Source organism: Manis pentadactyla, chromosome 8 (assembly GCF_030020395.1).
Source record: "Manis pentadactyla isolate mManPen7 chromosome 8, mManPen7.hap1, whole genome shotgun sequence".
Classification (NCBI taxonomy): Eukaryota; Metazoa; Chordata; class Mammalia; order Pholidota; family Manidae; genus Manis; species Manis pentadactyla.
The window spans coordinates 53274221-53301545 of record NC_080026.1 but is presented as its reverse complement, the minus strand read 5'-3'; the positions used below and the strand labels follow the sequence as shown (position 1 = coordinate 53301545).

The window sequence follows — 27325 nt, the reverse complement described above, 5'->3', positions numbered from 1 at the left end:
CCTTAATTAAAATATTTTTATTTTTATTTATTTATTTATTTATTTTTATTTTGATATCGTTAATGTACAATTACTTGAACAACATTATGGTTACTAGACTCCCCCTATTTTCAAGTCCCTCCCACAATACCTCATTACAGTCATTGTCCATCAGCATAGTAAGATGCTATAAAATCACCACTTGTCTTCTCTGTATATATTGCCTTCCCCATGTCCCCACCCGCCTACATTATGTGTGCTAATCACAATGCCCAGTTTTTCCCCTTATCCCTCCCTTCCCACCCATCCTCACCAGTCCCTTTCCCTTTGGTAACTGTTAGTACATTCTCAGGCTCTGTGAGTCTACTGCTGTTTTGTTCCTTCAGTTTTTTCTTTGTTGTTATACTCCACAGATGAGTGAAATCATTTGATACTTGTCTTTCGCCACCTGGTTTATTTCACTGAGCATAATACCCTCTAGCTCCATCCATGTTGTTGCAAATGGTAGGATTTGTTTTCTTCTTATGGCTGAATAATATTCCATTGTGTATATGTACCACATCTCCTTTATCCATTCATCTACTGATGGACACTTAGGTTGCTTCCATTTCTTGGCTATTGTAAATAGTGCTGCAATAAACATAGGAGTGAAAATATTTTTAATTAATTAAAAAATTAATGTGCCAAGGGAAAGTCCCCCTTATCACCCCTACCAGTGTTGTTTTGTTAGTGCTAACTAATGCACTTAGAAGAGTGGAAGGTGTGTGAATATTGGGTAGGAGAATTCAGAATTTTTGTTATGTGTTTTATATCTGTAGGGTTTTATATCTGGAAATCCCAAGAAAGTCAGTAAAAGTTCAGTAAGAAGTTTGGATATACAATTACTATAGTAAAATAAATCTTCCTATACATCTTCTATTTACCATTCTTCTATCCTAGATAGATTATATAATAGGAGACAAAATCCCATTCAGAATAATGGCAGAAACTAACAATAATGGCACAAAGCTAACAAATGTGTGAAACTTATTATATGAAGTTAACAACAATTTCTACTTCAAGGAATCCCATTCAGAATAATGGCAGAAACTAACAATAATGGCACAAAGCTAACAAATGTGTGAAACTTATTATATGAAGTTAACAATAATTTCTACTTCAAGGAAATAATAAGATAGATGTGCATGTAGTGTAAAGATGTTTATTAGAACTTTGTTTATGATAATAAAAACTGGAAATAACCAAAATATTCAATGAAAGATTGGCTACATAGTGACAGTACATCTGTGTAAAGGAATATATGTGATATATACATGCTCAAGAGTGCTATGCAGCTATCAAAGAGAGTAGGAGAGAGCTCATGTGAAAGGATTTCCAAAATACCTCCCTGAATCAAAGCAGATAATAGATATAATGCCTAATTTATTTATATATTTTATGTACTATGTGTATATTTTATGTACATTTTAAAATGAGAAATGACATTTCTGCGTATATTATAATGCTTTTTATTGACTCGACATCTTGTGCTTTCAGAAAGTGGGATTAAAATTATTTCCTCATTAATTGTCATACCTATAAATTCATGTTAATTTCCACTATCTTAGTTTCTAGAAGATAGGCCATAATTATTACCATAGTCTTTTAGTTTTTCACATTTTTAATATCTAGAAGTTGCAGCATGCCTTGCAATTAATGATATCTTATAAGCACTGTCAGTAGGCTGCACTTGTGAAGGAGCTGTTATAGCCTGCTCATGAATGACCTTGGTCAAAGCTCTTCACTCAAATCAGTACTTCAGGCTAGTTAAATGCCTTGTTGGTACTCTATCTGATGTGTTTTAAATGTTTCCTGGTTATTATCTGAAACTTTCTGCTGATTCCATCTAGTAAGATCAAGAAAGCACCAGCATCAAAATTTATAGAATGATGTGAGCATCTTTGGAAGAAAATCCCAAGAAAAGTAATGTAGCACTCTTAAGAAATCTTGCATAGTAAATGGTGCTGATGACCCAGAAGGTGATACTGTATGGAAAATTCTAAGTGATTAGAAGCATTGTGTTATGATTTAATTGGCAGTGTTTTTTCTTTTTTTGTTGTACACTAAATAATTATGTATCTTAAAATCAGTGACAGATTAGGTGAAATAAGTTAATAAAGTTGGATAAATATGGACTGAATGTAAATTAGATTATTTGATTCAAACAATTTTACTGAATGAAAGCTTGTAAAGAACCAGTATTATATATATGTTAGAGGTTATTGCTGCTGAGTGAAAGCTTGTAAAGAACCAGTATTATATATATGTTAGAGGTTATTGCTGTACAGTAGAGGGATAATGAATGCTGTACATTTTATTTTTTAAAATACTTTTCTGTCTTACTAATGTTCAATAATATTAAAAATAATGATATTTGTTATACTAAAGAAGGAACTGTTTATGTAACAATACCTAGAATTCTGATGGGAATTCAAGAGTAAAACCATCAGACTCCAGAATGAACAGGAACTAAAGCAGTGTTAGAAGTTTCTGTGGTCTCTCCCTTCCACATTTACCTGCTTCTCTTTGCCTCCTGTTGGTTCATTTTTATCAGTTGGCTTCTTCTGAGTCGTACTACTTTATAATGACTACCACAGGCCCATCTCTGTGACTTTTCACCACATTATGTCCTTTAATTCAAATTGCTAAGAAAGAGAAACAACCTGATTGACCCGATGTCGCTTCATCATACAAGTCACACCTTGCAACCGGGGTGTTGGCTGCTCCTGAATGGGGCATACTTCAGTTTCACTAGGGCCCAGACACTGGCTGTGCCTCCTAGCAGTAGACATAGTCACATGGCCCAGCGCCTTCTTAGCAGGGACAGCACACAGGGCTTCTCCCCAAGTGGGTGAAGAGAAGACTCCGCAATACATCTTATCTAATTTAACCTCTCCAGGTTAAAAGTTTGTGAAGGTTACTGGATGTCTCAAAATTACTTTTATCCCTAAGATGAAACTACTTTGAAATTCTTAGGGGATTTTGTTATTAATGATTCTTCTTTTCTGAATATTTATACATTTTTTCTTTATATTGTTGTTTACCATGCTCTTTTGTCTGCTTTACCTCACTGTTTTCCTTAATCTTACAATGGCACATTGCCCTTTGTTTGATTCAGATATGTAGTAAAAAGTAAAGTGGCATAACTTCAATTGGTAGAATTTTCTGATTTCTGTTCACCTGGTGGTAAATCCTCCATGTACCCCACCCCTGGCTTTCACACTCAACTCTGGTGTTTGGGGAGGGTGGGTCAGTGATTGTTGGTTTTACCAGGTAAAAAACAGTTAATATTTTTAAAATATCCATTTATCTTTTAAAACATGTAAAACAAGAAAATTTTATAAGTAATGGCCTTACTTTTAGTCTTCGGTCAGGCTATATAAGAGAGAAAATAAGGATCTACCTTAACTCTAACCACTTGCTAATAACTTCTACCTAGGTGTTTCACTCAATGTTCTTGGTTATGCTTAGGCATTTCACACCCAGAGCTTATTGCTGCCACGAAGGAATATTTAAGGAGCACCTGTGTAGGTCATAATTATGTCTGAAAATATTACAGGATTAAGTACCAGTGCCCAATAATTTAAAGTCAGTCTTTGGTTGAAAACAAACAACAAAAACACATACTTTTAAATGGAAATTTTTGTTTTTCTAATCTTTTTTGTAATATTTGTGTTACAGCTCGGTCATGAGCACTGACAGTAACTCCTTGGCACGTGAATTTCTTACTGATGTCAACCGGCTTTGCAATGCAGTGGTCCAGAGGGTGGAGGCCAGGGAAGAGGAAGAGGAGGAGACACACATGGCGACCCTTGGACAATACCTTGTCCATGGCCGAGGATTTCTGTTACTTACCAAGCTAAATTCTATCATTGATCAGGTAACATTTTCATATCCCATAATTTTTTCCATCACTATATTATAGTTAATTGTAGATATATGATATCTGGGTTACATGGTTTCTGAGCATCTCTTTGAGATAAATTTCTATCACATCACTCCAGCAAAGAAAATTAGCCCCATTTATGAACATATTGTTTATCTGGATACTTTTCAAAATGTCTGAAATATCTTAGACTTAATTTATAATTCCAAGAATAATTTATAATTCTAAGATATTTCAGTAACTGGCCTCTATTCTAAAATGGCTACATGGATTCTATGCCTTTTATCATAGTTATCAGTGTGAGATAATTATGATTTATTAGTAGAAATATTACAATTCAGAAGCATGATGAATTTGCACTTTCAATAAACATCAGATACATTTTTGAAAAGTTTAGTGTAAATTATCTTTAGAGAGTTTAGTAATTCTGGGGTTAAATTAGAGGAGCCTTTGTATAAACTAATAACTACTGAGTCCTTTAGCTTACATACATCTAGTTTTTTGTACATTATTGTGTTTGCTTAAAGTGTGGTATGACCACATGATATTTTGCTGTTTTCTTATTATAGAATTAACAGAATTTTAAAATTAGTTAGGACTGTAGGATTTTTCATTCAGTCTCCTTTTGTAGATGAAAAACTGAAGGGCAGAAACATTAAGAAACTCAGACAAGGTTAACTTGAAGCCCAGATGTGACTTATATCCTTATTTCATTATACTAAAAAGCAAATTTTATTTTATGAAAGAAAAACTCCACCATCTGCTTTCAGAGGACCAATTAATATAGGTAGATACTAATATTTTAATTAACATAAATTAAAAAGATAATTTCTCTGCAGCACTGGACATTTTTAAACACTTTAAATGTTATGCCTTAGATGTAAACTTAAACTTAGCCATTGTTAAATAAAATTACTTTGCTATGGAAGCATTTTCCTAATAAATACATACATTGACTAAATAAGAAACTAAAATTACTGTAAGCTAAAGAACCTAACAGATATAAATCAGGAAGTAATTGTTCACTGTGGTGTCTGCCTGTCATGGAATTTTCCAGAATATTTGCAGGTTTATATATTTTTATTTTTCATGAATGTGAGATATTAAATGTGTGACTAAAATGTAATTTAATTTTTATATATTTGTGTAGCCTTTCTATAAATAAATTTTAAAATCAGAAAAGTTCTTTGTTACACCATGTGTAGTGATTTTTTTATTTCAAAATTTTAATGATTTAATATGCATATCATGCTCTGTTCATCTTTTTAGCCCACATTAAAACAATTCATTGCTTTCTCTTTTTTTAAGATACTATATAAATGGCATTAAAAATGCCAAGTAACTTGGAATAAATCTAATAAAATATGTGCCAACTTCTGTATAGAATTCTGTAAGGCACTGTTGAGAGAAACTGAAGAAGACCCAGATAAATGCAAAACTGCATAATTTTCATGTATTGGAAAAATCAGTATTGTTAAGAGAGCTGTTTTCTCCAAATTGATCTATAGATTCCAACACAATCCCAATCAAAATCTCCATTGCTTTACTTTTATGACAGCTGTATTGAAGTATAATTCACATGTCATAGAATTCATCCATTTCATATGTGTCTGTGTGTAAGTCAGTGGTTTTTAGTGTAGCCACAGATATGTGCAGCCATCACCACAGTCAATTTTATTTTTTTATTTTTATTTTTTATTTTTTTTAGATAATTATTTTTTATTGAAGGGTAGTTGACGCACAGTATTACATTACATTAGTTTCAAGTGTACAACACAGTGATAAAACATTTATATACATAATTCTAGGTTCCAGCTATCACCCTACCAAGCTGTTACAATATCTTGACTATATTCCTTATGCTATACATTACATCCCGGTTACTTATTTATTTTACCATTGGAAGTCTGTCCTTTTTTTTTTTTTTTTTTTTTTTTTCGTGAGGGCATCTCTCATATTTATTGATCAAATGGTTGTTAACGACAATAAAATTCTGTATAGGGGAGTCAATGCTCAATGCACAATCATTAATCCACCCCAAGCCTAATTTTCGTCAGTCTCCAATCTTCTGAGGCATAACAAACAAGTTCTTACATGGAGAACAAATTCTTACATAATGAATAAGTTACATAGTGAACAGTACAAGGGCAGTCATCACAGAAACTTTCGGTTTTGCTCATGCATTATGAACTCTAAACAGTCAGTTCAAATATGAATACTCATTTGGTTTTTATACTTGATTTATATGTGGATACCACATTTCTCTCTTTATTATTATTATTTTTAATAAAATGCTGAAGTGGTAGGTAGATACAAGATAAAGGTAGAAAACATAGTTTAGTGTTGTAAGAGAGCAAATGTAGATGATCAGGTGTGTGCCTGTAGACTATGTGTTAATCCAAGCTAGACAAGGGCAATAAAACATCAACGTATGCAGAAGGTTTCTCTCAGAACGGGGGGGTGAGGTTCTAAGCCTCACCTCTGTTGATCCCCAATTTCTCACCTGATGACCGCCCTGCGACTGTGCCTGTCTTAGGTTGTTCCTCCCTTGAGGAATCTTACCCGTCTCTGGCTAACCAGTCATCTTCCGGGGCCATACAGGGAAATGTAAAGTCGGTAAGTGAGAGAGAAGCCTTATTGTTTGAAAAGGTTAGCTATTTACCTCTTTGCATATTTATGCCCTGTGGCTTCTATGCCCAGCATTTGTCTTGAGGTATCTTTACCACTTAGAAGAATTATGATACTCGGTAAATTTGATATGAGGCACGAATTCTATTTAAGGGTTGTAATTAGGAAGGAAGAAGAAAAGCTATAGAAGTAGCAGGCGGCAGAGAACATGGGAAGATTGATTATTTCTTTGACATATCTTCTTGTAGAGTAACTTCAGCATGTATAGGTTTTAAGCTACACCACAGTCAATTTTAGAACATTTGTATCACCTCAAATAGAAACCTTGCACCTTTTAGCTGTTACTCCCCTATCCCTCCCATCCTCCATGGCCCTTAGTAAACTCTAATCTACTTTCTGTCTCTATAGATTTTATGATTTCTCTTTTAAGTCATGAAATATCTTTTAATGTATTAGTAAGTGACTGAAATCATTCCAGTCATAATTATAACAATATTTTTTTCTGTGGTAAGATTTAAGCTCCTTTTTCTGTAGTTACTCACTTTTTTAGAATATCTGTAGCAATGATAGTAGGAACAGTAGAAATAGAATGAAAATAAATAGCCTTTGAATAATAGGGATTATAAACATTTAAATGTTTAATCTAGGAAATAGAAAATGATCATTTGGATCTTTAAGGGGAATTTAATTGCACAAGTTTCATTATTTAAGATGGTATCCAAAACACTAGATTCAAAAATGTATGTTTCAGAAGGAATTTTCACTTTTATATCTGTGCTTCTCATGAGTAGCACTAATGTGAAAGTCCTTGCCCTTCACTGCAGACCTTTTGTGGAAGGACTTTATTAATCAATATTTATTAATAGATACTTAAAGAATTAAACAGACCCATATTGATATATGATTTAGATATAGTAAGTGCACAAATGTTAAGTGTATAGTTGGATGAGTTTTGACAAATACATACTTTTGTAACCATCACCTAGATCAATGTTTAGAACATATTCAGCCCCCTAGAAAGTTCTATCATATCCCTTTTCAGTTAGCCCCTCCCCTTCCCCCACCGCAAGATAACCATTATTCTGATTTCTAACATCTACCTGTAGTATTGCTTGTTCCAGAACTTCACTTAAATGGAATCATGCCATACGTACTATTGTGTCTCAGAGATTCATTGGCATTGTGTGAATTGGTAGTTCACTCCTTTTTGTTTCTGGTTAATATTTTGTTGTACTGATATACCACTGTTTGTTTATCCATTCACCTGTTGTTTAACCATTTGGGTTTGTTTTCATCTGGCTATTATGAATAAAGCTGCTGTGAACATTTTTATAGAAGTCTTTGTGTGAATGTATTTTCATTTCTCCTGGGTAAATATCTAGGTATACAAATTCTAGGTCATAGGGTAGGTGTTTATAAGAAACTGCCAAACTGGTTTTTAAAGTGGTTGGGCGTACCACTTTTAATTCTCATCAACAATATATGAGAATTTTAGTTCTTCTAAATTCTAATATTTGACATTGCCAGTCTTTTTAGTATTAGCTATTATAAGTGAATATGAAGTAGTAGTTCATTGTGATTTTAATTTGCATTTCTGACAACTAATGATGTTGAGCACTTTTTAAAAATGTGCTTATTGGCCATTTATATATCTTCTGTGCATGTTCAAGTTTTGTTCCCATTTTTAAAGTTCAATTTTTTGTTTATTATCCAATTGTAGTAGTTCCTTATGTATTCTGGATAAAAGTCTGTGGATTGTGAATATTTTCTTTGTGGCTGACCTTTTTATTTCTTAACAATGTCTGTAGAAGAGCATATTTTTTTCTTTTGTGAATAGTGCTTTTTGTATCCTAAGAGATCTTTGTCTTGCAACCCCAAAGTTGCAAAGATTTTCTCTTGGGTTTTTTCTAGGAGTTTTTTAGTTACTATTTTTACTTTTAGGTCTGGGATCCATTTTGAGTTATTTGTATATGGTGTGAGGTAGGAGTTAAGGTTTCTTTCTGCCCTCCTCCCTGTATAGTTAGTTAGTTACCTAGTTGTTCCAGCAATGTTTTTTCTTAAACGTCTGCTCTTTCCCTCACTGAATAACCTGGGTGCCTTTCTTGAAAATCAGTTAACCATATATACTTATGGGTTTATTTCTAGATTCTCTGTTCTGATCCACTTATCTGTCATCTGTTCTTTCACTAATACCATAGTCTTTTGATTACTGTGGCTTTTATAGTAAGTCTGGAAATTAGGTGGTGTTAGTTCTCCAATGTGTTCTTCATTTTCAACAATGTTTGACTATTATTCAAGTTGCTTTGCATTTCTATATAAATTTTAGAATCAGTTTATTTCTACAAAAATGGCAAGGATTTCAGTTGTGATGGCACTGAATCCAGTAATCAACTTGGAGAGAATTGACAATAAAATGGTTTCTCAGTCCATGAGCATGGTATAAATCTCTGTTTGTGTCTTCTCTCATTTCCCTGAAATGTTTTGTGGTTTTCAGTGTAGAAGTCTTGCATATCTTTTGGTTAAATTTATTCTAAATAACTGTTTTTGATGCTATTGTAAACAGAATTTAAAATTTCTATTTTCTGTTGTTTCTTGCTCAGAAATACAATTCATTTTTGTATGTTGACCTGTTGTCCTGTGCCTTTGATAAATTCATTTATATTTATTTTGAAAAATTTCTGTAGATTCCTTAGGATTTTCTATGTACACAATCATGTCATCAGTGAGTAATGATAATTTCACTTATTTTCCAATGTCTTACCTTTTTATTTAATTTTCTTGCCTTTTTGTGCTGGCTTCAAGTACAAAGGTGGATAGAAGTAATGAGAGTGGCCATCTTGCCTGGTGTCTGACCTTTGGGGGAAAGCATTCAGTATTTCACCTTTAAATGTGATGTCACCTCTAGGTTTTTCTTAGGTTCCTTTTATCAGAATGAGGATGTTGTCTTCTATTCTCATTTTTTTGAGAATTTTTATCCTGAAGGGAGGTAGGATTTTGTCACATGCCTCCTCTGAATCTACTGAAATATTATATTATTCTTTCTTTTTATTCTGTTAATGTGGGTGAATTACACTGATGATTTCTAAATGTTGAACCAACTTTGCATTCCTATAAGCCCCATTCAGTCATGATTTCTTATACACAGACATGCTAATATATTTATTCTTAGGGAAAAACCATCTGCTAAATTAGCAAAAATGTATTCTTTTTAATGGTTAAAGTTGGCAGTTGAAGCTTATACACTGATCTCTCAGTTTCTGATACTTTGCCCAGCCTGAAAAGTAACAATTATCCTTGATTTTGATCTTGACACCAGTATGAACTAGATGGGTTGCTTTAGTTAACGACTTAATTGCTCCAGATCTCAGTATCCTCATCAGTAACATAAATACATCTACTTGAATGACTTAAAAGATCTCTTCCAACATAAAAATTTTTGTTTCTGTATAATATTCGATAGTAAGGTTTCACATTTCTTCTATATCCTGATTATGAATACATATAGCTTAATTATGATGTAATGAGTAGAAAATTATAATGATTTGTTACCAACACAATATAGCAAAATTGAACTAGTATCACAACCATGTGTTATAAATATGTTTTAAAAATTCAATATGTTTTAAAAATTCAATATGTATAATTTCCATATTTGTCCACACTCTGTGTTTTATAAGGTTACTTATTTTGCTGGGTAAAATATAAAGTTTTACTGGAGTTATATACATTTATGAACAAAATAGAATTTTAAAAATATAATATGTTTCTTTAATCTCAGCTGTTTTCTGTGTAACAGAGTACTTTATTCTTTCTACATTTTATAGTATTAATCACTTTAACATATAGCACTGCATAAACGGGCTATCATAGTAATATGTAAAATAAGTATGATAGAAAAATAATCAGACCTTTACAAGTGTGGCTACACAGTTCAGTCCCTGGTTTATTCAGCAGACCATTTAAGTACCTACTACATGCCAGTGCCCCAGCTAGTACCAGAAATAAAAGAACAGAGACTGTGTTTACCAGGATCTTAGCTTTTGAAGAGATGGACAGAATAAAAAAAAAAAAAAACAGTGACAAAACCGTGTAAAAGTATACAGAAAGTGCATATGAGAGGGTCATCAGGAAATATTTCCTCGAGAAATTGACATCTCTAAATGGGGATTAGCAATGTAAAGGCAGGAAGCATTAGACCAAGGAAACTGCAAAGACAAAGACCCTGGGATCTGGAGAAAGAACAAAGCATTTGATGAAGTAGGAGTAGTTTACTGGAGTTAAAGTCTGCATGTGGGTGGTTGGATAGTGAGGAGACTGGAAAGCAGAGCCCATGTGATGGAAAGCCTTGTGTACCATATTAGGGAGTCTTAATTTTATTTTGAAGACACTGGAGAAGTTTTTTAGGCAGGAGAATAGGCAATGAAAATTATTCTTCAGATTTGACAAGGAAGTCATTGGTAATATTAGTAGCAAGAATTGTTCCAGTAGGAAAATAATGTGAACTTTTAGATTTAGTAAGAGTAATAATAGTAATAATAATAAGTAAGCTTTAATTTACTATATCTAATCCTACAGACTCTATCTACACATATGCCAAGATATGTCTGTGCATGATTAGTCTGGCAGGAATGAGGGAATGTGGGGGATGCTGGCATTCCTACTTGAAGTAGTAAGAGTATAATTGCAGTGGAAATCTTAGCCACTTGATAGTAAGTTAACCCTCTGAGTTATCTCCCTCTGCACCCAGGCTAATAGATAGAAGCAGTGGGAATATCAGCTGATTTTTATGTAACAAACCACACTCCAAAACCTTAGTGGCATAAAACAACAGTGATTTATTTGCTCAAGATTCGGTGAGTTGGCAGTTCAGGTAGGCACAGCTGGGATAGCTGCCTCTGCTTGTGGTGTCACTGGGCCTACTTCTGAATGTGCAGTCAGTTGGCAGAAGACTGAGGGCTCATGGATGGAGCTGTTGGCCAGGCTGCCTCGGTTCTCATCCAGATGGCCTCTCATCTTTCAGTAGGCTGGACTCGGCTTCTTACATGGTGGTAGAAGCATTCCAAGATGGTGAGAGAAGAAGCTGCAAGAAGTGATATAAAGTCATTTCTGCCACATTCTATTGGTCTAGGCAAGTCACAAGGCCAGCACAGATTTAAGGGGTGGGAACATAGACTCCATCACTGCATGGGAGGAAATAATTTGTATATACCTTTATCTACCGTAGTTTCCTCTCTGGCCACAATTATTAGCATGCCTGCCACACTTCCTCCCTCCCAAGACACTCAAGGTATTATCCCATCAGGGCATCAGGCTTGAAGTCCTTAATCTCATGATATGCATCAGTCCTTCCAGGTGCAGTACTTTGGTTGCAGCTCTTCTTTGTTGAGAGACATGTTACCCAGCACACACACACACTGTATGCAGCGATGCAGTAGGGACAAGTTAACCACGATAGATACTCGTATTCAAAAAAGAGAATGACAGGAGGCATGCAGCAGTCACTGATCCACTGACATCTGTCAGGCATGTGTTGTGCCCTCTATTCTGGAGACAGGGAATATGTTTTTCTTCTATGGGAGTACTTCCTTAATGCATGGTTTTCCAGGACTCTTGGTTCCACCCTCTGAGGTGTCTTCTCTTTTCCATAATAGTTAGTGTATAATTTGCAGCTTTCTTACCCTGCTTCCTGCCCTTAGAAAAGTAAGGACTCAGACATCTTTTTTCATTTTAACTGTCTCTGTCCCTTTAGTCCAAGCTGTTAGTATTTTTTAATAATATAACCTGCTTTTAAAATGTGGGTTTCCTCTGAATCTTAATGGAGTTCACTCCATGCCCTGAAGGCCACACCCATAACTGTTTTTAGGACAGACCTATCTACTTGGGCATGGAAGGCTAGTGTGGAAAAATGCCCTCAAGAGACTTAGTAGTATTTTTGTCTAGTTCACAGGGTTTACTAGGTACCACCTTGAGTCTTTCTGGAGTCTTAACAAAGAGTATTACAGCTATTTAATAACCATTCTTTACTGAGAGGGAAGGAGGAGAGGCAACGGGCTAGTTAGGTGAACTGGGGCCTGCAGGCCAAATGCTGCTGGCGATGACCTGTTTTAGATAGTCCACAAGCTAAGAATAGTTTTGTATTTTTAAAGGGTTGTTAAAATAAACAGAAGAATGTGCAGCAGAGACCATATGGGACTCACAAAACCTGAAATGTTTACTATCTGGCCTTTTAGAAAAAAAGTTTGCAAACCCTGGTCTAATTCATGAAAAACTATTAGAATGTTTGACATCAGTGGGAAAAACAATACATTTAGCTATACTGAGAAATCAAACACATTTGACAAAATTCATCTGTTCTTGACAAAAACTCTAAAAAATTAAGAATATCATTGTTTCATCTACAAAGAATAGAAAAAACTAATTTTTAGTAGTAAGTTCTGTAATAGAATCAATATAAGGGTAATTATTACTTTTTCTGTTTAATATCAGGTTTTAAAAACATGCAGCAGTAAAGTGGAATATGAAAGTAATGATGGCTAAATGTGAGAAAGGTGGAGAAATAAAAATGCCATTTTTAAGTGATGTGTACAGAAAAATACAAAAGATCATCCAGAAAACTGTTCAGCAAAATTATAGAATGTAAGACAAACTTATTTTGTTTCCTTTAGTGATAGCTATACAGCTAGAAAATAAAAAAGATTTTATTTACAGTAATGAAAAAATGTTCATATATATGTGGATAGATACACATGTTAGAAATAGTTATAAAATTCTGATAGAAATAAAGACTTAAATGTCTCATTTCTGCTTATGTCTGGAACACTAATTAGCATGTCAAAATGGTGATTTAAAGTAATACTATTAATGTCCACTAAAATAACTTCTGTAGTCTTCCGTCAAATTCTGGCTATCGTCCAATAGTGTGCCATCCTGAGGTCTTTGAGCCCCAGTGAGCTGGTGCCCACTTGCCTTTGCAGCTTCCTAGATACTAGTCTCGTTTGAGATCTTAGCCCCCTGACTCACTTGCCACTATTTATGCATTCCTAGGATAGGCAATTCATCTTAAAATCAGTTGGAACAGTAGAGTTGTGAAAGGATGGTACTTTGTACCTGGTAGGTACTTAAAATATGTTCTTGAATTGAACTGAAAAATTATCACCTAAATGGGAGTGATTGTACTGTTTATTATAGTTATAGGGAATTTAAAAAGGCATGACATGTTTTTCCAGTAGAAAGGGAAATATAAAAATAAAAGTATTAAACGTGGAGTGGTGTATTTCTCTAGATTGGACAGTTGAGGAATAGCCAGTGAATGGGCCTGTTTATGGCATATGTTGTCTAATATGGCATATTGGGAGATTTTCACTTGAATGGCATGAGGTAACACCCCAGTTCTCTTGAGTACTGTGACCACTGTATATACTTATGACCTGAGGGCAGTACTAAAGCTTGATTTGAAACAGAGGGCTACAAGTTCTAGTTTGCCAGCATGCCCACAAATGAGAGAAAAAGATTTTAGGACTTGCAAAAGGGTAGACTTACAAATGTAATTGCTTACAGTTTCTTGTAGTTCTGTGTAGTTTCTTTGAGACTTGAAAATATAGATAAATCTGAGAATATTCAGTACCTAAAAATGTAATAGGTCCTAGAGGATTAGAGCTGCCCCAGTAATGAGTTGTGTTAGAAATTATTGCAACTGAGTGTGAAGTGAAGAATGATTCCCCCAGAAGTGTCCTCCTCAAGACAGTAATTCCAGCATAGGTAGCAAAAAATAAAAACCTGTGCTTGCTTCAATCTCATTCTTTGGAAAGGCCCATGGTTTCCAAGAACTAACCCACTTGGTGAAATGGGAGTAACAGGCATAAAGTCCTAAGTGGGGAGAACAAGTAACCTTGGGTTGGTGTGGGAGGAAAGCTTCACAGAAGGAGTGTGGCTGGGCTGTGAAGGTAGAGAGGGACTCTTAACTAAGTGGACAGGAGTAAGAGAACTTCCAGACCACGTGTCATGCAGGGGTCCAGAGGCAGGCGTTTGGTTCACATAGCAGTGATGATTTGCCAGTGTACTGTTGTGGAGCAAAGGCTAAATTTTAAGGACAGCATGTCTGTAACACTTCTTCACACACCCCTGAGGTTTCTGCAAGCTCCATTAGAATGTTACTAGTTCATCTGTGAAAGATAAAGACTCAGATTGAGATGACTGTACAGGAATGACATGCCCAAAGTTGGTCTACATTTTTTTTTAAGACCATGTACATTTTGCTGGCATTTTAAAAAATGTCGAAGTACATACTGAGAATAAGCTATACATGGAAATACTTATCTTAAAGGTATCTCCAGATATCTTTAGTCTTGATAATTTCTAAGTAAAGCACATGGAAATGGGGCCCTGTAATAGAGTTTTAACTTTGCACCCAGAATCTAAAGACATTCATGCAAATAATGCTTATTAACATCCAACTGTGTTCTAGGCATGGGGTTGCAGAAAAGGAGGGTGATTGCTGAGGTCTAGGGCCTGAGGCCTGGAGTCCATATTGAGAGAGGACTCTGAAGTATGTTTGAAAAAGCTTCCCATCACATTTAGAAACAAATGCAAACTCCTTCTCATGGCCCACAGACTGCCTTAGATCTGACATGGTCGACCTCACAGACCTATGTCTCCAGCCTCAGCCCCTAGCACTCTCCCTTGCTATGCTCCAGCCACCCTGACCTGCTTGCTATTCTATGAGAAGGCAAACCCATTCCCAATCCTTTACATACTTCCTAGGAGCCCTTTTCTGCCAACTCTTTGCCTGGATTCCTTCTTGTCATGAATTATCTGCTCAAGTGTCCCATCCTGACTTGCTTAACTAAATGCCCCACTTCTCATCCCTCTATAATCCTTTCCCTACTTAATGTTCTTCATAGCGCAGCATTCTCTCTGCAATTTTCTTATTTGTACCCAGTATTTTCTGTCCCTCCTACCAGGGTGTCAGCTTTGGTCCTTGTCCACCACTGCATTCAAAGTGCCTGGCACATAGTAGGGGCTCAGTAAATATCTGTAAAGTGAGTAAAAGAGGAAAATTGGCATGAATAGTTCAGCAATTAGGTATCTGTACTGGAAATAAAACAGGCACATGAAACCCAACTTTACCAAAGGAGGATTAGAGAAGTCTCCCCACAAAGGAGCTAAGACCTGAAGAATGGGTTGGCATTGGCAGATGGAGGATGGTGACTGAGAGTCGTAAGAGCAGACTGTTGGGGGTACAAAAACCAGTGGTGTTCAGGAAACCTTTAATAGCTGGACAAGTGGGATGGGGAGAGCTGAAACTACACAAGTCAAGAGGAATCATGTCATGAAGGGTCTTCTGGCCTGAAAAGGAGTTTAGATTTTACTTTTGAAGAATTTTGAGCCTTTTCATAACCAGGGCAGTAGAAGAAATAATCTGAATATTTTGTCTCTGATTTTCTTTCATTCCTTTCAACTCTTTAGCCTATTGTAATTTGACTTATGCATGAAATCACTCCATTAAAACTGCGTTTGTCAAGATGACCAGTGACCCTTTACTTGCTAAATGCTTATCTGACATCATCTCACAAGTTAAGAACAACAGCTCTCCACCTGGTTAACTCTCTTGTTTCTTGAACTGCTGTCTTCCCTTCAGTTTTCTTGTTCTACTTTCACGGAGCTGCTTCTCAGTGTCCTTGCAGGCTCTTCAGCAACTACCATGCTTAATTCTTTAAGTTTTCTCTAGAGCTCCATTCTCATTAGTCTGCCCAGGTCATTCTGCAGATTCTCGATAGGAAATCTCACATATGTTGTTGACTTCTACCCCAGTGACTGCCAAGTGTTCTTATTTACTTCACATCTTTTTCTTAAACTCCAGATCTATATATCCAACTGTTACTAAAAAGCTCTCTCTGTTTGGATATCCCATGGACATCTCAAACTTAATATGTCTAAAAAGTGAACCTATCATCTTTACCCCAACCTAATAACCACACCTAAATTTCCTGTCTGAGTGAGTATATCATCAGTCACCTATGCCGAAACCAGAAACTTTTGAGTTCTTTTAGAGCTTCATTTTTGTCCCTTATGCCCTATAGATAACTAACTGGAAGTCATTTCAGGGCACTTCAGATCATCATTACTTCTTATCTGGATTATTGTTTCCCTGCCTCTAACACTGGCTGATCTCTTCTCTTCCCCACCAATTCTGTCTTCTATTCAGTGGCCACAGCAGTCTTTCTAACAAGTAAATTTGATTGTATTACTCAGACTCTCTATCCACTGATTGGTGTGGTCAATTTATGCTTGATTTGTCATTAATTCCTTGACCACCCATGTCCCAAGGTCCCAGGCCTAGCTGTCTGGCTCCAGTCCCATTTCCAGACTTCTAACTGATAATGATTGCTCCCATTTCTGAACTCCTAAACTGAATATCTGTACCACACCTGGGTACTTACTCATACTACATGCTTTCTATTGTTCTTTAATTGTTTGTGTGTATGTATCTTATGTACCAAGTGAGGGGACCTTCTCCAGGACTTGGACCATATCCTCCAGAAAGGATAAGACAGTAAGTGCAGTGGATGTAGTGTGCAGTCAATAAATATTTATTGGATTACGTTCACTAATAAGTCTTTCTCTTGATACATATTATTTGTTAATATGTCAATTTCTCTTTTTAAAATTGTGTTCTCTGAGTTTTACATTTAACTGCATGAAGACTTTGTTTTTCTAGTAACTTTGTGTTATTCGTTGGCTAATTAACAGGGCATAACTTTTCATTTTCACCTAGCAAACTTGTTTTTTCATAGGTGAGGAATTCTTGCAACGTGCATGATGGTAGTAACAGCTATTTTTGGAAAAATCAGCAAGAATGTGCCAAATACCATCAAATACCCTTACATTCTTCTGTCACAGGAAAGGTTTATAAATTGAAAAGTATCACAGCTTTAATTGGATTTAAGATAGGTTAATTTGATTCTTAGCCTCTCAAATGCAACCTTTCAAGAAAAAGGCTTTTGGTTTCAGTATAAGACAAGGTATGAGGAATTAATGCACCCCATGTTCTCTGAAGGATTCTGTTGTTTCTGATACAGGCATTGACATGTAGAGAAGAACTTCTTACCCTTCTTCTGTCACTCCTTCCACTGGTGTGGAAGATACCTGTGCAAGAAGAAAAGGCAACAGGTATGTCTTCTTTTCTTAATTATATCACTTGTTATATCACAATTATCCTGGGAGAACAGTTCCATTGAAAGGTTACTCTTCCTTAATGATTGAGTAGCAGTTTGATTTCAGAACAGTATATAGTGGTATGATTCTTAATATGAAAACTTCTTTAGGCAAACATTTTTATTTCTTCTGATAATATAAAAACCATGTTGCTTCTTAGGGGATTACTCAAATGTAATGATGACTAGAAAATATATGAAGAAGGACACTTAGCAAAATGAGTAAATCTAGGTATGTAACATAATATGTGGGAAGTGGATAATGAAAAGTTTGAAGAAAGAAATTAAAGTTCCTCTGCTTATTTTAAAGACTGCTTTCTATCAACAGTACTCTCTAAATGACTTTTGCAATTTAGTTTAGTTTTTATAATGTAATTTTCAAAGGATAAATTTGAAGTAGTATTTTTTGTCAAGGTTGGATAGATTATTACACTTCAGCTCAATATATGTTTTAATTTCCAATTTAAAAAATTGTGTATATCATATTAGGTATATGAAACAATTTAACTCCCCCTTGACCATTTTAGGAATATGTGAATTAGAGATGTTTAAGAATCTGTCAGATTAAAAAAAATCCTTCCATATTATATTTTAATGCCATGTATGCATTTTGATACATTTCTGATACATAGCTACCTTTTTAGGGAGTTATCTAATGCCTTATAATATTGTTACTGTGTTTATTTGTAGATTCACTAACTCTGCTCTTATTTTTTTCTGAATTTGGAGAAATCACAAATTATTAATCACCTAAGATACCTGATGAGTTTTCTTTGTGGGAAATTGTCCTCATTGCCCACATCTTGCTGCACAGGTGGAATTTCTCAAACTCCTTTTAGTTTCCCTCCTCCCTCTCTTAATTAAAGCACAGATCTTTTATTTACAGCTTCTTATTTATTCATTCTAAATTGCAACTGTAATTTTCATATAAATCTTTTATGTATTATTGCAAAGGGAAAGACCAATTTCATTGTCTCTTTAATTAGTAAGGGAGGTTTATTCATTTCTTTAAGAAATAGGCTGAGTGTTGACCACACACAGGTGGTTCTGGATTCTGGGCACTGACAAGGACACTGGTGCCTGTACCTGTGCCTGGCTCCGTGTGTGACACACTTAGTAAATATTTTAAATGAAGAACTCTTTTAACCTCAGTCTTAGAGAACATTTCTTATCTATTGTATAATTTTGAAATAATTTTGGAAAATCTTAAAGTTCTTAAGTTATAACAAGGCTATACACTAAATACTATTTTGGGGAATATACTATACCCTTGTATCTTCATTAATGGCACTACTGGAGGAGATTTGTAAAAGGGTATGAACGGTAGTGCTAAATACCAGACAATCTAAAAAGTCTCTTGTGTTGACATTAGTATGCTATGTATGGTTTTAAATCAGAGAAAGTAAATATACAAATTTACTTTCCTAATTCTGTTCTCTTTTGTTGTTTTCAAAATCAATTTCTATCCTTTGATCCAAATCTTGAGAAGGGTAAGTGTTGGGGATGTGACCTAGAGATATAGCAAATAGCTAAAGGAAATCAGGCCCCGTAAAAATAAACCAAGGATAAGCTCCTAAAGTGGTTGATAAATAAGAGTAATTACCTATACAAATTGAGTTTAAAAGGTGTCCTAAATTTTCTTCCTTAATTTCATTAGATTTTAATCTACCATTCTCAGCTGATGTAATCCTGACCAAAGAAAAAAACTCAAGTTCACAAAGATCTACTCAGGAAAAATTATATTTAGAAGGAAGTGCCCCATCTGGTCAGGTTTCCGGAAAAGTAAACATTTTTCGAAAAAGCAGACGACAGTGCAAGATTACCCATCGCTATTCTATAAGAGATGCAAGAAAGACACAGCTCTCCACCTCAGATTCGGAAGGCAATTCAGATGACAAAAGTATAGCAATGAATAAACACAGAAAGCCCCGTCTGCTACAGCATTTTGTAACACAGTCTTCTAAAGACCACCTTACAGCTAAACTCGAGCACTTACCAACCAAAGAAGAACAGACTCATCCTGATACCATGGCTTTGGAAGATTCCAAAGAGATTATTCCAGTACAGGAGTCAAACACTGACATTTTAAGTGAGCCAGCTGCCTTGTCTATTATCAGTCACATGAACAATTCTCCATTTGACTTATGTCATGTTTTGTTATCTTTATTAGAGAAAGTTTGTAAGTTTGACATTACCTTAAATCATAATTCTGCTCTAGCAGCCAGTGTAGTGCCCACACTGATTGAATTCCTAGCAGGCTTTGGGGACTGCTGCAATCTAAGCAACAGTTTGAAGAGTCAAATGGTCTCTGCAGGTTGGACTGAAGAACCAGTGGCTTTGATTCAACGGATGCTTTTCCGAACAGTGTTGCATCTCATGTCAGTAGATATTAGTACAGCAGAGATGATGCCAGAAAGTCTTAGAAAAAATTTAACTGAATTGCTCAGAGCAGCTTTAAAAATTAGAATTTGCCTAGAAAAACAGCCTGACCCTTTTGCACCAAGACAAAAGAAAACACTACAGGAGGTTCAGGAAGGTTTTGTGTTTTCAAAGCATCGTCATAGAGCCCTTCTTTTACCTGAGCTTCTGGAAGGTGTTCTACAGATTCTGATCTGTTGTCTTCAAAGTGCAACTTCAAATCCCTTCTTTTTCAGTCAAGCCATGGATTTGGTTCAAGAATTCATTCAACATCATGGATTTAATTTATTTGAAACAGCAGTTCTTCAAATGGAGTGGCTGGTTTTAAGAGATGGAGTTCCTACTGAGGCTGCAGAACATTTGAAAGCCCTAATAAATAGTGTGATGAAAATCATGAGCACTGTCAAAAAAGTGATATCAGAGCAACTTCATCATTCAATGTGTACAAGGAAAAGACACAGGCGATGTGAATATTCTCACTTTATGCATCACCACAGAGATCTCTCAGGTCTCCTGGTTTCAGCTTTTAGAAACCAGGTTTCCAAAAACCCATTTGAAGAGACTGCAGATGGAGATGTTTATTACCCTGAGCGGTGCTGTTGTATCGCAGTGTGCGCGCATCAGTGCTTACGTTTACTACAGCAGGCCTCCTTGAGCAGCACCTGTGTCCAGATTCTGTCTGGTGTTAATAGCGTTGGGATTTGCTGTTGTATGGATCCCAAATCTGTCATCATCCCTATGCTGCATGCTTTTCAGTTGCCAGCATTGAAAAATTTTCAGCAGCATATTTTGACTATCCTTAACAAACTTATTTTGGATCAGTTAGGAGGAGCTGAGGTATCACAGAAAATTCAAAAGGCAGCTTGCAATATCTGTACCGTCGACTCTGATCAACTAACCAAATTAGAAGAAACACTGCAGGGAAGCTCATGTGATGCTGGGCCTTCCTCAAGTTCTTCCAGCCCCTCTGTCAGATTCCAAGGGATCCTGCCCAGCAGCGGAACTGAAGACCTATTATGGAAATGGGATGCCTTAGAGGCCTATCAGAATTTTGTTTTTGAAGGAGACAGATTATGTAGTGTACAGATTGCAAATCATATTTGCACTTTAATCCAGAAAGGCAATGTAGTTGTTCAGTGGAAATTGTATAATTACATATTTAACCCTGTGCTCCAAAGAGGAGTTGAATTAGCACATCATTGTCAACACCTTAGCATTACTTCAGCCCAAACTCATGTATGTAGACATCATAACCAGTGTTTGCCTCAGGAAGTGCTTCAGATTTATTTAAAAAGTCTGCCTACCCTGCTTAAATCAAGGTTGGTATGTGTATGTGTATGTAGATATTTTTTTCTTATTGTATGCTTTTGAATGTCTTTATCCTTTCTTCAGAGGATTTAATTTTAGTTTAACAGCAAGAAAGTTCCTATCATATGTCAAATTTTTTTTACCATTATTCATGTAATTATTTATTTTTATTAGGATGGTTATAGAGGAGAAAACAGCCACTATTTCAGTTTTTCAGTGGAGAAAAGGAAAGTTTTAAGAATATTTCTGAGAAAAAAATGGATGCAACACAGATAACCAATAGCAGGGGCAAAGTTAAAGTAATTATTTTACTTAATGGAACAGTATTGATCATAACAGTATTAGTAAAAATAATGTTTATAAAGATCATGGTGGGACATGAGAAAATGCTTATAATATTGTATCAATAAACTATTTTATCAGTTAAAAATATTACCCATTTATTCACAACCATGTAAAATGTACACGTATATAAAATGATAATTATTAAGTCAGTGGAAGGAAGGGTATTATTATTTTTTAAATACCATGTTTTACATTTATTCCCTAAGAAATATATATACAAAAATTAGAAAATACACGTAGGATAAAAGAAGAAAATTACAATTACTTAGAATTTTACCAATACATTTTCCAAGTTTTGTGGTTATTGAGTCTGGTACCTATACAATAATTTTATTAAAAAACTTGCTTCTTATAGGTAGTCTGGCCTTTCAAATAATGCATGCATCACTTTAAAAACTTGTAATAAAAAATAGAATTTACCTATCATCATTATCTTTATAATCATTTTATTAAATTCCTTATATTCTGACACTGTTGAAATAGAGCTGAATTTGATTGGAAATGTTTGTAACTCCTTGACATATTTGTGGACACCCTGTTTGTTGCTGAGCTGATTTATATTAGTTATTACTAGGATTCCAGTAATCCAAACCCATGAGTCTCACCTGAGATAGAGTTGAAAATCTTCAGATATAGACCTTTCCCTTTATAAGTTGCTGATTTAAAACAAAAAGTCCTGAGTGAACCATCAGGCAGATGGACAAATGGATACACAAATGCCTGCCTGCTTTCAAAGTATCCATCTCAAGTGTGCTGGTGTTGTGGCATTTAGAATTTACATACAATTTGTCATTTAGAGGAAAATACTCTTCCCTGTATTGCTTCATTTAACTTCAGATGCATGTAATCCATTTTTAAAAATACTGCCAGAGTCATATATGCCTTGTTTGAAGAAGGATGCAAAAGTAATTAGAAAGTAACTTGAGACCCTAGTCATATCTGACTAAGAACTTCAGTCAGATAATTGATTAATTAAATTAGGTAGTGTTTGGTATATACCACAAACAGCAATGATATATTTAGGTAATATATGTATCTATTTATAAATGATGTTTCTATATGTAAAATCTCTTATTTTTTTTCCACTCGCAGGGTAATAAGAGATTTGTTTTTAAATTGTAATGGAGTAAATCAAATAATTGAATTGAATTACTTAGATGGTGTTCGAAGTCATTCGCTAAAAGCATTTGAAACTCTGATAATCAGCTTAGGGGAACAACAGAAAGAGTCTTCGATTCCCAGTGTTGAAGGGACGGACATTGAACAGAAGAAATTGTCATCTCTAAATGTAGGTACTTCTTTTCATAGCCAGCAAGCTTACTCAGATTCTCCTCCGAGTCTTAGCAAATTTTATGCCTGCCTCAAAGAAGCTTACCCAAAGAAGCGGAAGTCTGCTAATCAGGATGTTCATATCAACATGATAAATCTGTTCCTCTGTGTGGCATTCTTATGCATAAGTAAAGAAGCAGAATCTGATAGAGAGTCAGCCAATGATTCAGAAGATACTTCCGGCTATGACAGCACAGCAAGTGAGGCTTGGCACCAGATGCTGCCATGTCTCTCTCCCGAGAGCCTCGTCTTACCTTCTCCCAAGCATATGCTCCAAGCAGCAGATATTTGGTCAATGTGTCGTTGGCTCTATATGTTGAGTCCAGTTTTCCAGAAACAGTTTTATAGACTTGGTGGTTTCCGAGTGTGCCATAAATTAATATTTATGATAATACATAAACTATTCAGAAGTCAGGAAGAGGAGCAAGGAAAAAAGGAAGGGGATGTAGATGTAAATGAAAACCAAGATGTAAACAGAACTTCTCAATCTGCGATCACTAGGAAGGAAGATTTATTATCTTTGACTGTAAAAAGTGACCCCATACCATCAGAACTGAGTAGTCTAAACAAGAGTACTGACAGTTTCGGTAAATTAGAGGCACAGCCTATTTCTTCCATAAACATGGAACAAATTTCAGCTACTGAAGCTGCTCCTGAGGAAGCAGAGGCATCTACAAGTCGGGGAAGTGAAACCTCACTTCAGAGCATACGACTTCTGGAAGCCCTTCTGGCCATTTGTCTTCACAGCACCAGAGCTAGTCAGCAAAAGGTGGAATTGGAGTTCCCTCATCAGGTAATAACTTATTTCTTCGTCCAGCTATTGTGTAGTATATACGTTTTAAAGTTCTAATGTACTATTATGGTTTTGTTTTTCTAAAGATTCTGTTTTGAGAAGCTTCCTGTATGCTTAGCACAGTACCAGGTACTGTGGAGGACAGAGAGGAATACATGACACAGTTCTTGCCTCAGGAAGCTTATAGTTTAGTTTGGAATGCAAACTAAATGTGTGACCAGGTTACTGTCCCTGAAAGCCATTAGATATGCACTAAATGTCAGATGGGGAATAATGGATATTGTGTTTCAGAGTTCAGACTTAAAATCTTGGTATGATGCCATTTGGTGCCCTGCTCAATGGCACCTTTACTAAGGTGACACGTCCAGCCAGTATGTGCTGTGGGTGTTGATTACTAGGGACCATATCTGCACCCATCTCCTGAGAATTGCCCCTGGCCGATGGGAGATGCCCTGTCTAGGGATGCCTAGGAAGGGTGCTCATAGCCAGTGACTGATGGATGTGGCTCTGGGGGCTGGGGAAAATTTCTGTGGTGCAGTTCGGGCTCCAGAGCTTCTCATCGAGTTGCTGGGGCTGGACATTTATTTATTCTGAAACCACATCTTTGCCTGGATTCTTCTCCCTGACATATCCTGCTTCCCTCATGCCCTTACAAATTTCTCCTGAGAGTGTTTCCCAACAAAAAAGGAATCCTCAGTTTCGGGCCCTGCTTCTAAGGAACCTTCTAATATAGCGGATCCCTTTCCTTCTTGCTAATGCACCCCTAACTGTTCTGCCAGCCAACAGGCTGTCCCTACTGCCTCCTGTCTGGAAAATCTTAGTGCTTCCACACTGCTCACCATAAAAATCCACATTCCTTAGTATAGCATACAAAGCCCTTCACCATCTTGGTTTCACTTCTTGTTTAGCCTTATTTCCTGTCATCTTTCACCACGCTGCAGTCATCCAGACTGAGCTGACAGCTTCTCAATGCCATTCTGACATTATTTCTGTACTTTTGTACATAAAAGTTCTTCTGCCTGGTGTATTCTCCCCCTCTGTTTCTATGCCTGCTGTCTGCAACTTGTTCTTCATTGTCCATCTCATACAACCTCTGCTCTGGGACACTTCTGACAGGTCCCTCAGGCACCTTCTCTGTTTTCTGTTCTCAGAGAACTTTAGTTCTAGTCTGACCATCATCACACCTTGTCTGTATGTATCTGTGTCGCTTATTGGATGGAGAGAATTCCTTATGGAGAAGTCAGTTTCTTATTCATAGTTGGCTTCATCACCTACTATGGGGCCATAGGCAAGCAGCAAGTGTTCCCTTCAAGGACACAAAGGAAGGAATAAAGTAGGGAGGGAGAGAAAAGGATTAGAATATAAGTACTTAGAGACCTAAGGAATCTCTAAGAATAAGGAATTTGTAAAACTCTAGAGATGGTTAATCAAAACAAGTTTCAACTAGTCGTTTCAGTGTATCACAAATTTATGATACATTGAAATTCAGAATGATATAAAATGAGTAAAACATTTGATAAATAATGTTATTAACTGTAACATTTGAATGTTTGTATAAGCTTTATATTTATAGTCATTTTCCTTTATCAACTGCAAATAAACTAGCTTACTACTTGTCAGATACATACTAATTTTCACTTATTTTGTCACAGTTTAATTTTTTCTTGAAGCATGTTATTCATATTCTTAGTCTCCTTTATTTTACCTTAGAACTTGTCTGTGGAAAATATCTTGTTTGAAATGAGGGACCATCTTTCCCGGTCAAAGGCGATTGAAACAGAATTAGCAAAACCTTTATTTGATGCCCTGCTTCGAGTTGCACTGGGCAACCATTCGGCAGATTTTGAACACAGTGATGCTGTGTCTGAGAAGGTATGAGTCATGTAGAGTTGTATTGTGTGGGTATGACTAGAAGCAGCAGAAATGTGTAAGATAAAACTGGGATACCAGTACATGTGGTTAGAACGTATGGGCTGGGGTTTAATGAGGTGAGTCTGATGGGCCAGATTTCCATCATCTGGGGTGGATAAATGTACTCAGTGCCCTATGTCATAAAAAACAGGAGAGCAATGTGACATGCTTTTCTCTCATCTAATCTGGAAATCCCTTGGAAAATTTTTCATGTTTTCTCTGGTTATCTAACTAATGAAACATCTTATTTGTAAAAATCCTATGAAAAAAATTTTTCCATGAACAAATGTGTAAAAACAATATATAGTTACATGTAAGAAATATAATGGTACCTCATTGTGGTTTTTAGACATTTCCTTTTATGTAACTAGAATGAAATTTCTTAGACTAATTTTTCAGTAAAACTGAAATCACCAACAGCTTACTTAACCTGTTAAGAGACTTCCATTTTTGAGGTGTTAATCAAGGAGCCCAAGAGAATCTGGAAAATTTTGCTTCATGAATTACATAATTTATAATGATTAATATCAATTCTTAAAATCTTTATCTTAAAGAAAATACTGGAGCTATCCTTAAGATTACTTTTGCGTAAAACTCTTACTAAAAATAAGAAGATGTTACAACTTTTGCCTTTTGCTTATACTGATCTTAGAGTCATCAGTCTGAGGAAGAGTTGTCATCCCCACCTGGTGATTTTTCAGAAGAAGCTGAGGATTCCCAGTGTCATAGTTTTAAACTTTTGGTTGAAGAAGAAGGCTATGAAGCAGACAGTGAAAGCAATCCTGAGGACAGTGGAACCCAAGATGATGGTAATACATCACTGAAGTACTTGTAACTGGATTTGCAAGTCAGATTATTAATTAGCAAGATGGTTCATGGTAATACTTTTGTACTGCGTTACAATTTGAGAAGTGCACTGTGTCATCATTTTGTTTGATCTTCACAACAAGAGGCATTCATATATGCAGTTTAAAACAGAGATATATTTTATTATCACACTGACTGAGTGCCTAAGTGTATAGGGTAGAGAAAGTCCCTGCTTTCCTATCTTTTCTATGGAGAAAACAGACAAGTCAGAAGTAAACACTATGAAGAAATAAAACAGGGTGATATGATAGTAATTGGGTAGTCAGAGGCCTCTCTGAAGATGTTATGTTTACACTGAGAACTGAATGAAACAGATCTACCAGATAAACATTGACAGGAAGAGCATTTCAGGCAGTTTGTTATAAAGATAAAATAATATAAGGAATGCAGACACCTTTTTGTGACATCCAACATGCTACAGCATAGATTTCTTAGTTCACCACAGCCCAGCTTGTCCTTAGACTGGAACTACATTCCATATGATCCTTTGTCTCTGGGCTTAAAACTTGGGTAGAATGGAAAAGAAGGATTGATCAGAGCCAAGAGATTTCTGGGAAGGCCCCATCTTTTTACATGCTGGCCTTGTGACTGTCTCAGTGCTGTTAGTCT

General features: G+C 35.7%; 1 protein-coding gene across 5 annotated transcripts in view; it reads left to right on the top strand.

Moving 5' to 3' along the window:
- Window positions 1-27325, top strand: part of LYST (lysosomal trafficking regulator) — a 224662-nt gene that overhangs the window by 27110 nt on the left and 170227 nt on the right. For all 5 annotated transcript variants that reach the window (XR_008998856.1, XM_036919307.2, XM_057505741.1 and 2 more), the window contains 6 exons: window positions 3700-3898; window positions 17611-17701; window positions 19403-21482; window positions 22909-23938; window positions 25649-25810; window positions 26502-26658. Coding sequence is in view for 4 of the 5 variants with exons in the window: in XM_036919307.2 (XP_036775202.2) it covers window positions 3700-3898; window positions 17611-17701; window positions 19403-21482; window positions 22909-23938; window positions 25649-25810; window positions 26502-26658 (3719 nt within the window). In the remaining variant the exon portion in view is untranslated. The remainder of the gene's footprint in view (window positions 1-3699; window positions 3899-17610; window positions 17702-19402; window positions 21483-22908; window positions 23939-25648; window positions 25811-26501; window positions 26659-27325) is intronic.